Source organism: Sparus aurata, chromosome 21, assembly GCF_900880675.1.
Source record: "Sparus aurata chromosome 21, fSpaAur1.1, whole genome shotgun sequence".
NCBI lineage: Eukaryota > Metazoa > Chordata > Actinopteri > Spariformes > Sparidae > Sparus > Sparus aurata.
This window is the reverse complement of record NC_044207.1, coordinates 33,808,389-33,824,931: the sequence shown is the minus strand read 5'-3', so window position 1 is coordinate 33,824,931 and position 16,543 is coordinate 33,808,389. Positions and strand designations below refer to the sequence as shown.

At 44.6% G+C, this 16,543-nt stretch overlaps 1 protein-coding gene across 1 annotated transcript in view; it reads left to right on the top strand.

The window, feature by feature from the left end:
- The window catches only part of LOC115572769 (tomoregulin-1), a 64,368-nt gene that overhangs the window by 37,490 nt on the left and 10,335 nt on the right, over positions 1-16,543 (top strand). Inside the window, exons 4-6 of the mRNA XM_030403203.1 lie at positions 7,486-7,515; positions 11,705-11,801; positions 13,369-13,517. Of these exons, the coding sequence (XP_030259063.1) occupies positions 7,486-7,515; positions 11,705-11,801; positions 13,369-13,517 (276 nt within the window). The remainder of the gene's footprint in view (positions 1-7,485; positions 7,516-11,704; positions 11,802-13,368; positions 13,518-16,543) is intronic.

Here is a 16,543-nt window from a genome sequence, read left to right as displayed (position 1 = left end):
GACTTCACTTGTCTTCATTTGTCCCCACTGGTCATGTTTCAGTGGAGGGATTGATGGAGAGCGGATCATCAGGTGGAAAGACTTCACTTCTGATCGGGCAGCAGTCAGAAGATCGCACAACCAGGAGGTCATGTACTCATAATGAAAGCAGGTCCTCATGTGTCTTTCTGTGGGGTAATTGGACTGACAGACGGGAGGGGAGCGACAGACGCCGGTGTTTTGGATTAGTGAGCGACTCTGTTAGCGTTAGCAGGCAGACAGCTGCTGCAGCCGGCGAGCCTCGTAGCTTCAGGAGGAATAAACTCCCCGCTAAAGGAGAGAGCAGAGTTTGCTTTTAAACTTTGGGAGTTAAATATGTATCTTCTTCATGAATGTACGGAGAAGAGTTTGAGGAGAGACACTGCAGGACAGAGGAGAGAGATTGAGGGTCTGGTGAGTGTTGACTTCAGTCAGAGGATGAACAATCACTGCGATCAAATTGTCACAAGTCACGTGAGGTGAAGCCTGCTGCTCGGTTGTTAGCCTCAGTTAGCTTGGTAGCTTCCTGTTCTGATGGGTGCTTTGACTAATCGGGCTCACTTCAGCTCCACCTGTGTGTCATTTCAGATTAGCTGAGGTGAGTCAGTCACTTTATTCTGGCTCTTCAGAACCATCCGGGTGACGTCATGGTGGCCCGTCGACGATTATCCTGATTTCCTGATATTGGAAATTCAAAATGATCATAATTGGACAAACAGGAGATGCAGCATAGTCTAACAAAATGTGCTTTTAATGACGTCTGTTTAAATAATTCGATAATTACTCTTAAGAAAATCTCATTAACATGGCTCATGTGTCACTGGGACACTGACAGTGTATTCATCATAATATGAATAGAGGAGAAAATCTGTTGCTGTAGAGCATGAAACCTTAAATTAAATGGATTTTCTCCGTAAATCTGTCCTACAACATAACAGATGGCTTAATGTTGCCTGGAAAAACAATATACAGCGTGCAGTGACTGAGTGAACACCAGGAGCTGCATCACATAACATGAATATAAATAAATCTGAAGTGAATTCAGATGTTGAGCAGACAAACAGAACATCTATCTGATGTTAGAGTAATAATCTACACAGCTGATGGCTCTATAATGTGAGTATAACTGACTAATATTTGCGATCACGTCCTCAGAGACGCTGCAGCGCTTTAAGTTCACTGTCGTTATATTTTTAATCGACTGAACGCCCGACGCTGAGCGCTCGCCCTCGATTTTTCCTCTGAGCTCTGGAGAACGTCATCCGTCAGATTGATTTCCAGGAACGACCCGGTTAATCAACCGCAGATCAATTTTAATTAGAAGCCGAGGATGAGAGCCGTGAAAAACCCCCCTGAAGCTGCGTGGTTCCCAAACCAGAGCTCAGGGACCCTCCAAGGGTCTCTGCAGAGGCTTCAGGAGGGCCTGCAGGGACACCAGGCTTCATCAACAGGAAGTCAGACATTTTAAAGATCACTGAGACTGTTTTCATCACGAAGTGTCAAATCTGTTCCCCGCTGTGTTCAGACTGTTCAGATGTTTCTGACAGACACGACGAGGGAGTGACACAGACCGGTCACAGGAAACAAACTGCAGGAGGCAGAAAAACTGAAGAACTGATCTGACTGCGTTTCTATCCAACTGAATCACCAGTTCTCTGCAAAACCACAGATAAGTTCAAACTGATGGTTTCTTATTTAGGTCAGTTTGGATCAGGAGAACGTCACAGGCTGGCTTCAGATACTTATTTTGGTTGGAACAGAGATGGCTGGAAACGTCTCCAGCTCTCCTTAAAACAACAACCAGAAACAGCTGGATGTGGTCCCGCCCTCACATGAAACATATCCAGCTGTGGTCACCATGGAAACAGCTGGAAATGTCCAGAGCTCTACTTAAAACACACAGTTTTGTCTCCGTGCGACCGGCTGGATGTGGTCCGCCTTCCCGTGGAGAAATAGCTGCTTTTTGGTCATCCGCTTTGTCGCCGTCAGCTCCACCTGTCGATGTGGAAGCACAGGATGAGATCCTGATACGACACTTCTGGCTCAAATGTCAATCATTATATCCCGGTGACCGTGCTGTTACATCCTCTGTAGAAACTTTTGTAATGTCAGTCTTTATTGTTTTGTGTATCCGGCTGGTCAGAAATCAGTTTTCTCTCAAACACTTGCGCTAATTTTTTTTAGACCTGCCTTATTATCAGGTGCTGTCAGGCAGAACGAGCTCGTCACCGACGCCTCCGCTGTTGTTCTGATGTGAACACGCCGGCAGCCCGAGTTGATTGGACTTTCCTCGCCGCGGTCTCGGCTCAGTGTGCAAAACAGCAGCAGGAAAACAATGCAGGAGCTAATTTCACTTATCTGTGAATGAGAACGAGCAGTGAAGTGAGTCAGTCTGCTTCCCCCGTGTCTTCTACAGGTTTGTTTTCAGTCTGACTGCCTGCTCAGCCTCGATTGTTACTTAAGAAATCAGATTACTGCAGAAGGTTATCGAAGTAACTGGGTTACAGAAAGGAGGATGCTTGATAACATAACACATCAGAAAACTTCAGGTGAGCTCAGGAAGTTTCACAGTTATTTCTATTAGCTGAACGATGGTGTTAGTTGATAAACCAGCTGAAAATGTGTTTGTGTTGGTGGTTAAACGCCACAAACTGATGAGGTTCACTGCGTCAGGACGGTCGGCACCGCAGAGGAATACCAGCAGATGATTGTGGGAAGAGTTCCTGTAATTTTATTCCCTTTCTGGTGTCTTTCATGTGAACCCAACTTGATCCATCTGGCTCCCAGTGAGGCCAGAACCAAACCCTGTTTCAGTCATGAAAACTAATGATTCAGAGTAAACAGGCCAGAAACATAGAGGAGTGTTTTTGTGGTTGTGTTGAAAGATGAGACGGACAGAGTGGATGAGAGTGACGCCTGCAGCAAAGACACTAAAAGCCATGTTTCCTCCACCACATGTTGAGCCTCCTGCAGGGATTTGATCCCATTCAGACACCAGAGCATCAGCACTGATGTGGGGGATCAGGTCGGGCTCACAGCCAGTGCCGTAGTTCATCCTGAAGGTGTTGGATGTGGTCCAAGGTCAAGCCTTCTGTTTTTCCTCGCAGCTGGTTTTGTGCACGAGGACATTTCAACAGCGAAGACTTTCCTTCTCTGGAACTTTGTGGGAGTTCAGAGCTGATCCCCCGCTGAAGCACACATCACCAGGACAAGCAGACATTGTGTTTTTTAACACAAAGAAAGAAAAACGTCATGCATGACAGTTGCCAAACTTACAAGAAGGTTCAAATAATGAAAAATTAGTCAGAGATAGAGTTTCACAACGTTATAAAGTTTGTTTTAACACAACATCTCTTAAAATCACCACATTTGTTAAGGGAGTCTGGTGATGTTGTGTTTCTTCTTTCATAAATGGAGTGAAATCAGTGTAAACACTGTGTTCAAACAGCTGATCTGACACTTTTTACAAGGAGACAAACAACTTCAGCTGAAAGATTTAATGCTGAATTTACAAGGACACAATGACTTACAATCTGTCACACACACAGTTTCACTACGTTATAAAGTTTGTTTTAACTCAACAACTCTTAAAATCACCACATTTGTTAAGGGAGTCTGGTGCTGCTGTGGTAAATAGTCGGCTTCATGTATCACATTTAATGCTGAATGAACAAGAAGGTCCAAATAATGCAGAATGAGTCAGAGACAGAGTTTCACAGAGTTTATAAAGTGTCTCCAACTCAACAACTCACTAAACTGGCACATTTGTTAAGGGAGTCTGGTGACTGAACATCTTCTTCGTTGGTTGAGAAGGCAGTCCTTTAATGTGGTCACATGCAGCCGGTGGACAAATGTTGTTACGAGGTCTGAACAGCCTCAAAAAGACCCAAACCAGGAAAAAACAGGCACAAAAACATGTTTACTAGGATGTCTGGAGACGTTGTGTCATATCTCGTATGCCAAACGCTCAGACACACAGCGTGTGAGGGATATTGGCATGAGTTTATCTGCTGCAGTCTACAGGCCTGCTGCTCCACAGCTGGATGGCCAGCAGCCATAAATCAGAGCCAGAAACAAAGTGCTAATGGTTAGCAGCATTTTTCTCATCAAACACTCAGCAGACTCTCTGGACTCAGACGTCTCTGCAGGCCAGTCAGGGTTTATGTTCTCATCCCACTCTTGAGAAATGTGTTGGGGAAACTTATAGTAACACCACAGCAGCGGTGGAGGTGGCGGCGGTCAACTCCATCTGCAGGGGCAGTGGCCTGATTTCCCCGGAGGCACCGCCCGGCGCTCTGCTCTTATTACCCGTTACACCGGGGATCCGGCGCTGAGATATGCCCTCCGCTTCCCTCACCTCCCTCCTGTCCTTCTGCAATTTCCTCTCCCAGAGATTTATGCTTCCTGTAATTTGAGCGTTCGGCGGCTACGAGCCGAGGCGCGAATACTCGGCCGAGGTTTATTTCCCCGAGCAGGAGAGGAGGAGGGAATGCAGCGAGGAGAGCAGACTGTGAGGTCACGGCAGGTAGGACGGCTCCTGGCTGGGGTCCGATCGCAGGGCGGCGGCGGGTTAACTCCGGAGCAGAAGGTCCGAACCTCCACAGCTGCCTGAGGCCGGCTTTAAAACTTGTGCTGTTGGCTTTTGACTTTAGTGGCCTGTTGAAAGACAGAGAGGATGAGCGTGACGCCTGCAGCAGAGACATTTGTCCTTCGTACAAACTTTTAATAACAGTTTGAGGCTTTAGAGTTTCTGCTGTCGACCAGCCGGGATGGTTCAGATGTGTTCGACTGAATCCATGTGGACATTTACGTCATGTGATCCGACACTCACATCCTCGTCGCGAAGTAAATTCAAAGATGTTCTTGAACCGTTTGAGCACAGAAATGGTTTTGAAACTTTAAACTTGCATCATTTTAAATTTGGCTTTAAAAACTGATGTAAACTATAATTACTGGGTTTTAAATCTCACTGGCTACATGATGCAACAGTCATCTGGAGGCTGGCGTGCAAGTGGCTCAGCAGAGAGGCGGGAGAAGACAGCTCATTGGCTGTCGTAGGCTGTAGGACGGGCATAGAAGCTGTCAATCAAACTACGATGTGTCGTTTTTGGATGGTGAGAGACTAAAAAAAAACTCTCATAAATTATCTCATTGCCTGATGCTCCCAGCCACAAATTTTACTCAAAAACAGTGATATTTTCCAAGGTTGTAGCCACACTTGTCTTCTTTCTCTCAATGTGTCTACTTTATCGGTAGGATTTAAGGATTTTGAATTATCTGCCTCTAACCGACAAAAGTAGCTCTCAACTGCTCCATTCACTCCAATGTAAATCGCGAAGAGGATTTTCAGAGAAAAGCAGAAACTGCCCTTTATTTAACTCGCTCCTATTACCACATTTCTGACACTAGGTCCACAAAACTTGATGAGTGTGTTCTTTAAGGCCTTTACCGCTTGATGGTGAAGAAACTTTGCTGATACCATGTTTGCTTTTTCGTCACGGGGCAAAGCGCACAGCCCACTCTCGCGATTTCCCGGCAGGAATCTATCTCAGGAGATACTTGTGGAGGGATGATGGCGTCTGCTGTGAACACATATCACCTTTCTCATGTACCTGGTGCCTACATTACCCATGATGCAACTCACTGGAGGCAGAGTTTCCCTTTGAACGGTCACCGCTGCCCTCCAGGATAAACAAACATATAGACGTGATCTAGTTCAGCTCGTCCTCCTGTCACTGACGTCCACCTGCAGACTGCAGCTGCTGCAGCAGAAGCTCCGTCCTGCTTCATTAAACACAGTCGGCCATGTTTAATTTCCTCAGCAGGGTTTATTGACTCTCTGCCGCTGCAGTGTCGCAGAGTTTCTGTCCTCTGATTGGTGAAAGCTGCAGCAGAGTGATGTGATTTGAGGTTTCCTGCAGAGTTCTGGTCCGATGTTCTGGGATCAGTTTTCCGTCTCTGGGTGAAATATGACAGAAGTGAGACTTTAATCCTCTGATGGATGATGGAGCTGCGTTCATCTCCTCAGATCTTCAGCTCCACTTCAGCTCCATGTCATTTAAAGAAACTGAACAACTTAGTTTGAACATATTCAAACTGCAGAAGTTCTCTTACTTTCCTTCTTTCACCTCCTTCTTACCTAGCTAGCTTCCTTATTTCTTCCCTACCTCCTCCAGCCTCTCCTCCTTCCTGCCTCTCTTCTTTCTCTCCTCATTCCTTCTTTCCTTCCTACATCAGGATAACAGTCCTTGATCCCTCCATTTGTTCCCTACCCTCCTTGCTTCCTTGCTGCTTACCTAGTTACCTAGCTACCCACCTCTCCACCTTCCTTATAACCTTCCTTTCTTCCTTCCCTTCAACCTCTCTACCTCTGTCTCTTCTTTCCTTGTTTCCTTTCATCCCAGTAACCCTCCCAGCTTCCTACTTTCATCACTCCACCTTTTACTTCTTTCACTTCCTCTGCACCAATCCACTTCCTTCCTTCCCTCCTTCCTTCCTTCATTCCTTCCTTCTTACCTTCCTACATCAGGATATCAGTCTTAATCCCTTCAACTCTAAGTCCTAACTTTATCCACTGCCATTCTTCCTTCTTTCCTACCTCTGTACTTACCCTCCTTCCTTTCTACCTGACTGACATCCTTTTTTTTTCCTCCTTCCTGCCTTACGTCTTTCCTACCTTCATAGCTGCTACCACCTCTCCTTCTTTCCTTTCTGCTTAAAAAGCTACCTACCTCTCCACCTTCCTAACAACCTCCCTTCCTTCCTTGCTTTCTTCCCTACAACCTCTCTACCTCCCTTTCTTTATTTTCACGTACCCACTTCCTTCCTTATTTCATCCCAGGTACCCTTCATGTCTTCCTTCCTTCCTTCTCTCTTTCCTTTCTATCCTTCTACCTTACTACTTTCCTCTCTCCACCTTTACTTCTTTCCCAGTTTCACTCTTTTTACTTAAACATAGAACTCAAACGATTTTCTCTTTAGTAAATGAACATTATAAACACCCAGGAAGTGTTTTCGTCCTCTCTGCAGTCTGAAACCAAACTCTTAACGTTTAGTCAATAAGACGCTGACAGAATCGTTAATATCTGCGACCATTTCTGCCTCCTTTTCCATGAAAAACAATCTCATCACGACTTTGTAAAGAAGTGCGGCAGCTAAAGGTGAAATTTAATTGAACAAAGCAGCCGCTGTCCATTTCTTAATGCAGCAGCGGCGTGCCAGCAGCTCCAAACACCAAGTCCATTTCTTAAATCAAGGTTTCCGCGCCAAGATTTATACCGTCAAAGTCCATTTCCTGATGGAGCTGCAGATCCGAGCCAGCGAGGCCTCCGGGACGTTTCCTTGGACCTGCTGCAGAACAGAACTGTGTGGTCCTACAGTGTCATCACACAGGACGTGTTGTTAATGTGTAACTAACGGCTCACGAGGAGGTCACTGATGGTTGTCGTGTCTCTTGTGTCCTTACAGATCCTGGATCCGGCTCAGGAGACGGAGACGGTGAGTGTTTTGTGTTTTGTTTTCCTCTCCGGGGCGATTTAAAGATTTCATTTCCTGCTGCAGTTCTGCTGAATGTCAGACACGAGTCAGCGGTGCAGAACCGGGTCACTGCTGCGGCCTGAACACGGCCGAGCGGAGCGTTTCAGGATCCTGTTGTTTCTGGTAAAGCTTCAGTCTCTGAAGAACAGATTGATATTTTCTGTTCGAGCTGATACATTTGGCAACAGAGACATTTTGCGACCATCTGTCAGCGCCGACCACAGTGTTTGTTGTTTATTATGGCTGCTGGGGGGGGTTTTAATTGGAGGGGGTCCCCGGAGAGGCGGCGTCTCCACCATCTGCATGTGGAGGGGGGCTCGGGCTGGTGATTCCCCCTCAGGCGACCCGCAGAGAGAAATGATTAAACCTGAGCGTCTCTTTGTTTGTCTGTCAGCCTGCGATCATGTACACACCTGTAGGATCATCCAACCAGCTCGAATTCTGCTGAGAGAAGAAAAAGATCATGTAACACAAGTTCTTACAGGTTTAAATCAATCGGAAGCAAAAAAAAAACAGAATAATCAGACCATTCAGAGACTCTGACGTCATTAACAATATGCTATATATCAAATGTGCAGTATGAAATAAAGTATACAACACGTCTTCAGTCTCATTAAAAAGGTTATTTTGATGCTTTAACCTGCAAGGAAGGAATAACGAGGTCCAACAGCGTGAAGCTGCTCTCATCATTTAACCTTTTCAGTCGACATCTAATTAACCTTCTTCTGCCTCCATGATGTGTGTGTGTGTGTGTGTGTGTGTGTGTGTGTGTGTGTGTGTGTGTGTGTGTGTGTGTGTGGTCTCGTGGTTTGGATCATTTGTTCATGTGTTTCCTGTCAGTCGCGTCACTTTCACACGTCAGCACTGAAACATGGATTTAAACAAAAAGAAACAAACATCCTTCGGTTGATTTTGAACATCACAAAGAACTTGACGTCTGCACCGGATCAGAACTGAACAGATATATGACTCTCCGTTCAGTACCTGCATCGTTAACGGCGTTTAGGAGGCAGCGCGGTACCAATCGCTTATAAACGTCTGTTCACGAGGAGGCGAACGCTCGTGAGATGTTAGCGTAAAAAATGTAACAATAAAGAAGAATTCAACTCTGCAGAGCTTCAAGTGCTGCTGCTGGAAACTCTGAGCTTCATGCAAAACCTACAAAAGTATCAATATTTGATACCAGAGGGTATAAATATTCAATTAAAACAAGGCTTGGATAAAGAACAGCAGCTAATATAAAGGGTAATTCCTGTATTTTTAATCTCTGGCTGTATCTTCACATGTTTCATTGTGTTATTAATAGTAAACTTCATAGAGCATTCATCAAACTAAAGGACAGAGTGCTTCACATCAGGGCTGCAGAGTTAAAGCTCTTTCTTTAATTGACAGTCGACTGCTTCAACAATGGATTAATCATTAATAATATATTGATATGTTGGAGGTTTTCCCATCAGACAACAGTTTGCTTGAATAATAGATAATATATTTAATGTTTCTGTCATCGTATCACGCTGATGTTTGTTCACCTGCTCGTTGTTCTGATCAGTTTGGTTTTAATTGTTCCTTGGATGGCGTCAGTGGAGACAGGTCGTCCGTCTGTACGTACGTCAGTTACATCGATCGCTGCAACAAGTTATTTTATATCTCCATCGATTCAGCAACAGAAAGCCTCTTCACTCTCTTAACTAGCTTTCCCTTCATCGGCCCTCCACTCGCCCCCTGACCAATAAGTCACTTGTCAGTTTTGCCAAATGAACCCTGATTATGAGAGTGGTATTTTTAGACGCTCGGTGACGTGTCGAGGCTGCTGCGGTTGGTCTGCTGGTGTGAAGCAGCAGCAGCAGCTTCCTGCTGTCAGCAGAGTCCAACACAAACAAAGAGCCTCTCTGCTGCAGAGCGTCGTCCATCGATCGGCAGCCTCCGAGCCCCGGCTGAGCTCTCCGTGTTCAATACATCCACACACAGCAGGCCAATCTGTCAGCCTGCAGGCACACACACACACACACACACACACACACACACACACACAGTATCCATCCTTTCAAGTCGCATCCTTCTTACAGTAACAGAGAGGGAATCTGCTCTGAGTGAGACCTCTTCATTCTGATTTCCAGTTAACTTCCACAAGTTAAAGTGCTGCATTCTTCTACAAAGACGCTCCTGAGAGGCAGATCTCAGATCAGCTGTTAGGATGTTTAGGAGACACTTTAGCTATAACACCACCACCGTCGCCTCCACCTCCCACATGATGTCAGTATGATTTGTTTGACTTGTACAGATTTAACACGGGAACACATAGAAAAGGAAACGCAGACGTAGGAGGATGTTTAAGAATCTGGATCATGTTAGGAAATAAAATAAAACAGGACGATGTGGACTTAAACCAACTGTTAATAAAAGCTGGTTAAATCATTGTTCATGTGGGTATTTATTGATTTGTTGATGATACAACGTACAGATAATAATCACAACAAAGCTGCAACAAACACACATTAATAACAACTTCTAATTAACTGATAAAACAGGCGAGCAGGAAGTAGGGCAGGAAAAGGACAAAGACAGGAAGTGTAAAACAAACATGACACGTCAGGATGAACCCTACAAAATAAAACAGGAAATGTCAAAACTGAAACTGAAAACCATGAAAGACTGAGTGATCCGCTCAGCAGGAACATTTCTCACAACTGAGGCTTTCATGATTCTGGTTTCCTGTTTTATTTTGTAGGGTTCATCCTGATCGGTCCTGTTGTGATTTACACTTCCTGTCTTTGTCTGATTTCCTGTTCTCCTGTCCTTATCAGTTTATTTGTTATTGGATATTATAAGCAGCATATTTGTACAATCATTTTGCCGTCGGTACGATCAACAATTCAAAAAACACCCCGTGTGTGATCATTTGCTTTTCGTCTACACTCTTCTGTTTTTATTACATGAGGCTTATTTAATATCTCTCCTGGTAAAGTGAACGCCTCGTGCAGCTGCTGAGGTCGAAGCTCGTGTTCAAATCCTCCCTGAAGTTTTTGCTGCATGAATTCAATTTCACTATAATCAAAAAAAAGTTCTTCAGTCGTCTGTAAGTGAAGGTGACGATGTAAGAAAGTCTCATTTTTCGTGAACGTTGAAAAGAAAACGATTTGTTTTTCGTGTACGAGCGACTGTTTCATTTCCTCTGTTTCCACTTGTTGGTCTCCCTTCTCTTCCTTCTTTCCTTTCTGTTTTCCTCTCTTCTCTCGTCTTTGTTTTGCTGCTCTGTCTTTCCTGCTGTAAGTCGACGTGACTGGATGTTTGTGTCTCTGCTTCGTTTTGTTCTCGCGCTGCTGCCTGATTCATTAAAAACGGAGGTTTTAAGTCTGAGCGCAGGGTTTTAACGACCGCAGGTTTGCGTTTCTGCGGGATGGTTGTTAGACTTCCTGTCATTTGCTGCGGATTAATTTCCCTCCTCTTGATCGCGCTGAGCTTCTCCTCTATCACATTACACGACCGGGCGGATGAATCATGAGAACGACTCCCTGGATGAAAGGCGGCCGTGAATAATCCCTGCGGCTCTTTGATATTTGATGTTCCGGTTGTTACCGCCTCGTCTGATCTCCGCTCGCTCTCTGCTGGAAAATGGACGCCGTCATGCGAGATGGCATTAAACGCATCCCCTGTAATGACAATAATAACAATAATAATAATAATATCATGAGATGATAATGCGCGGCTCTGTTTTCCATTTGGCCGATAAGCTCCAGGAGCCTCTTCACACACTCAGCTGTGTCTGATAGGAAAGTGTGCGAGCCGCGTCGTGTGTGTTGATGGCGGTAACGGAGTCATCAGCGTTAACGGCGCCGCGGCGGCGCTCGAAGGAACAGAAACTGATGTGAGCCGGAGGTTGTTTCTGCCAAATGAAATCAAGTCGCTGTTCTGGAACGAAGTGCAATGAAAATAATAATAATATTAAAAAACGGATTATGTTGTTCAGGGATGAAAATTAAGAACAGAGGAAAGTTCCACGGTCGGCAAAACGAGACGGAGAGGTGAGATTAAAAAAGAGGGTTTAAACGTTCGAGTCGTGACAGACGATCGGTCGTTTTACTTCTTTACATTTCATCATAATTAAAAACAATGCTTTATTCTTTCCTGTGTCGATGTGGTTGTTCCGCAGATGATGAAGGTTCAGGCTCCGACGTCGGGAAGAAGTTCACAAAGTGCAGCACCTGTAAATACGGAGCCGAGTGTGACGAAGACTCGGAGGACGTCTGGTGAGTGTTTGACCTGCAGAGGGGGAATGTAACTAAGTACATTTACTCTATTACTGTGCTCAGGTACAGGTTTCAACTGCTTGTGCTTCATATGAGAGTCTCTGATACAGCTCAGAGGGAAATTAGTGGTGTTCCAACAAGGGTGCCTCACGATTCCATTCGATTTAGATTATGGGAGCTTTGATTCTTTGATTCTTTGATTCTTCGATTATGACGATTGTCGATTCGATTTGATTATTGTGATTTAATTAATTGATGCTTTTTTCCATACAGGATTGATTGTGTCTTCATCTGTGGCTACATTTGTAAATAAATTGTCTATAAAGTAACTCAGTTCCTCTAAAACTACACTCATTAAGTAAATAACAAGGTTTTTTTAACAGCTGACTTGTATTTTTCAAAGCGTAAAAAAAATATTTTATTTTATGACTATGTAAACATTTGCACTTTGACCCTACTTAACTTTGAGCAGAGAAAGCTCCACGTGCAGGAGAGCGCCCTCTATTGGCCGTCTCTAGTTGTTCCGGTCTTGCGGCAAAGCATCAACGTTAATTAATCGATGCCAAATCGTCACGTGACGCATCACGACGCATCGCCACATCGATGAATTGCACCCACCTCTAAAGGAAATGTACTTTTTACTCCATGAGATTTATCTGCTCACTTTACTTGCTAGTTAGTTTACAAGTGAAGATTGTAGCTCCAATAAACAGTCACGACTCTTGACTGTCTGTCCAGAAACTGCAAGAAATTATCCTTTTTTATCTAGTTTAATCTTTGACTCAGTCAGAATCAGTTGATTTCTTCATGTATCTGTTTGCGTTTCATCCTCGTAAAGCGTCAGATCGACTCGTGATGAAGTAAAGTCCTCCTCCTGTCGCTGACTGAACCCTGTTAATGCTTCTCTGACTCTCGGGATCGAACACATCGATCTGAGGCTCAGTTCTGGTTCTGTTCTGTAGATAGTTTTCTGTTGATAATAAATGAGGCAACTTCTGATGAAAAAATGCCTTTTTAACCGCGTTAGATCATCCACAGTCACACTGAGCACTCATTCAACTATATACATAAAGAAATGACAACAGATCATTTCTCTGTGTTTGTTCTTTCCTGTTAAACTCAGTGTTACGTGCACTTCTGTCGACTTGTTCAAACATCACATCGTCCACCAGATAACATTTACAAAAGGCTCTTTGAATCATGTTCTGTCAGACTTTAGAGAACGTGTCGTCTTAATCAGACGAGATTCAGAGCTCCAGACTTCTGATGTCACACGTTTGAAACGATGAAGATTATTTCGTCGTCTGTGCGAGTGAATGGATTTAAAACATTAATCCTGCTCTGAGTTTTCTCTTCTGTCTCAGAAAAGGTCTTTGAAATACATTAAAATTATCTCCTCATGTGCAGACACTCATCCTGCGGTGGATTAATGAACTGTGTCTTCATTTAGAAGTCTGTAAATGTGCTTCAGCTAATGATTCAGCGCCGCTGTGGCAGAACCGTGTTCGGGCTGCCCTCCGCAGACAGAACAGAACCGGTCCTGACACGCTGTCCCTGCTCTCCTCAGGTGCATCTGTAACATCGACTGCAGCGGTCACAATGAGAACCCGGTGTGCGCCACCGACGGGAACTCCTACAACAACCCCTGCCTGGTCCGAGAGGCGTCGTGCATGAAGCAGGAGCAGATCGACGTCAAACACCTGGGCAGGTGCCCCGGTAAGAACATGTGATGTCATCTGTGGAGGCTGGAGAGGAGGTTATTTTATTATGTTAACCTCCTAAATCACAGAACGATGCTGAAATACATCAATAGGATGACGGTGAACACAACAGGTGCGAGAGGCCGTCAGGTCTCACCTGATGATCGGAGCGACATCATCAGAACAAACAGATCCGTGTCGTACACGTTCTCAGCTGCACACTGATCCATGTTTGGTGCTGCAGTGTTTGTACAGCCACTGTTGGTTTGTGTGTGTGTGTGTGTGTGTGTGTGTGTGTGTGTGTGTGTGTGTGTGTGTTGACCCGGCCCGCTCTGCAAAGTGTCGGTACCCGCGTGTCTGCAGTCTGTTCAGCTCTCAGTCGTCACGCTGCTCGATGACGTGCGTGAGCGACCGGGCCGCCACGTGCAGCTTTGTGGCTGTCGGCAGGAAGCGCCGTGTGACGCTCTGACGCCAACATGTCGTTCAGCCAGTGAGGAGCGCTGGATTTATGGAAATTCAGGAGAAAGAAGGGAGGGGTTTGTTGAGCGGGTAGTTGAGATGGTGGATGTGTGTTTCGTGCTGAACAGGCTCAAATATGAGGCGTTCAGTGTCGCGTAAAAGCGAGTTTTGTAGGTTGTTGTCCTCAGTTTTTAGTTGTGTTCTCACTCATCCTCCCTCTGATTCTCTTTGCCGGCTCTGATGTCTTCAGCAGGTCTGAGTTTGGTTCCGTCTGAACCTACAGAACCTGGAGACGCTGCACACTGAAGCTGTTATCCTGTTACTGAGAGAAAATGATGAGATTCTGTAAACACTTTGATTCAGTTTTGCAGCACTGAGTGCTCACAGTGCCGACCCGCGACCCGGCCTGGAGAGTGTATGAGAGCCGCTATCGGCCTCTTCACTTTGTGTACAGACGGATGAATCGGACCGCTGACGCCTCCATCACGGCTTTATTGAATCCAAATTGGAGAATCCCATCAGCCGGGCCCGGTGAGCTTCAGAGGACGCCGCCGTGACCTCTGTGGATTTATAGAAGAGGCTCGTTCGTCACCGATAAACTGCCCCGTTAATAAAAAGGGTTTATGGACCCGGAGAGACTCGAGAGGTTCTCCAGTCCCGACTCAGACGCTCACTGATCCTCAGTCAGTCGGTCCATTCAGACGAGAACAGAACAAACATTTCTCTTCTTTGTTTAAGTATTTAAACTTCTGCAGACTTTAGTGCCGTTCACAGAGAAATATTCTGCTTTTATTCTTATATTCAACATCTGGTTCCATCTGTCGATCATTCCTTTATTTCTCTCCTTCCTTCCTCTTTATTCCTTTTCATTCTCTTTGTTTCTGTCGTTCCCTCTTCCTTCTTTACTTTAGTTCTTTTCTTTCTTTCTTTCTGTCTTTGTTTCTTCTTCCTCCCTCTGTATTTGTCAATTTCTTTCTTCAGGTTCTTTTTGGCTCTTTGTTTCTCTTTTATTTGTCTTTCAGGTTTTAATGTCTTTGTTGGTTCCGTCTGTTTACGTACATCCTCCTGTCGTCCGTTTATATTTCTGTCTTTCTTTGATTGTCTCTTCAGTTTGTCTTTCTTTCTTTCCTTTCTTCTCTTTTCGACCTTCCTCCTCTCTCTTTTCCTCCTCGTGTCCTCAGTTTGTCTGCCTTATCTTTATCTTCCTTTCTCCTTCCTCCTGTTTGTTCTCTCACACATCCGTCCATCCTGTTTTTCTTCTCTTTATATCCGTCTCTCTTATTTATTTCTGTCCTTGACGTTCAGCGTGACGTCCGTCCTTCTCTCTCTCCTGTCAGACGTCCGTCTCTCTCAGTTGAAACTCCCTGAATCGCAGATATTTTCTCCTCCGCTGTTTAATTCCTCCTCTTTTCGAGGTGATTGTGTTGGAGGAGGAGATCATTATTCCACATTAACTTGCTGATGTAGTAAAACTCAGGATTGATGTTGTTTCACCCTCAGCCAGCGCTGCTGACTGCACAGCTGTGACCGTTTCATCTCAACCATGAATCAGCCTCGTTATTGAAGCCGTGTCAGACAAATGAATGTGTCTAATCACCAGTGTTTTCAATTAACCCACAAACCAGGCGTGCAGTTTGTTTCCTTTGGAGCCGAGTGTTGTTTCCACCAGACATTAATCCACACCTCGCTCGTTTTCATCCAGCGCAGCAGGAAGTATTCAGTCCGACTGACTGCTGGTTCACAGATCTGCGGTGGAGGAGTTGAATCTACAGCGAGTCCAAATATCTGGTTCAATAAAGTGATGGAGGAGTGAAGGAGTAATCAGTGTACAGTGTAGTTGTTCTACTGCATGTCTTTACATCCACATCACTGATGATTATTGATCAGATATCTCATGCAGTCCAGACAGTAGATTTCTTTCCAGGCACACGATGTAAAACTGTGTTGTTTCACTTGGGTGCTCGTTAGGAGCAAGGGCTGCTGGGAAACGCTGCTCAGGGACGAACAGAGAGAGAATTTAATAAGTAATAGAGTAATTAGTTAAAAGTCCTACATTCAGGGTTCGTACGGGTGCTTGAAATCCTTGAAAGTACTTAGATTTCAATGTTGTGTTTTCAAGGTCTGAAAAGTGCTTGGATTTTAGTTTAAGTGCTTGATAGTGCTTGACATTATAACTCTGTGTCTTTCACAAAATTGGGATCTGACTGGATAATTAATTTCTGAAGTTTTTGCTATTATGAAACATAAATTTAGATGTTTACAGCATAATTGTGATAAAAAGTGAAGAAAAAATAATGAGTTTATATATTCCTGTAGAAAAGTATTTTACCCCAGCAATAAGGTGCTGGAAAATCTTTAAAATGACCCTTAAAAGTGCTTGAAAAGTGCTTGAATTTGACCTTGAAAAATGTGTACGAACCCTGTACATTACTTCCCGATGATGGAAACGTCTGAGGGGATTGTCCCGCCAAAGACAAACACAGTGAGACCATTTGCGTATATTTTTACGTGTTTTGTGACTAAAATATAATGTTTCTCACATGCAAGTCTGACTAATAGTTGCAATTAATCCATAAAATCCAT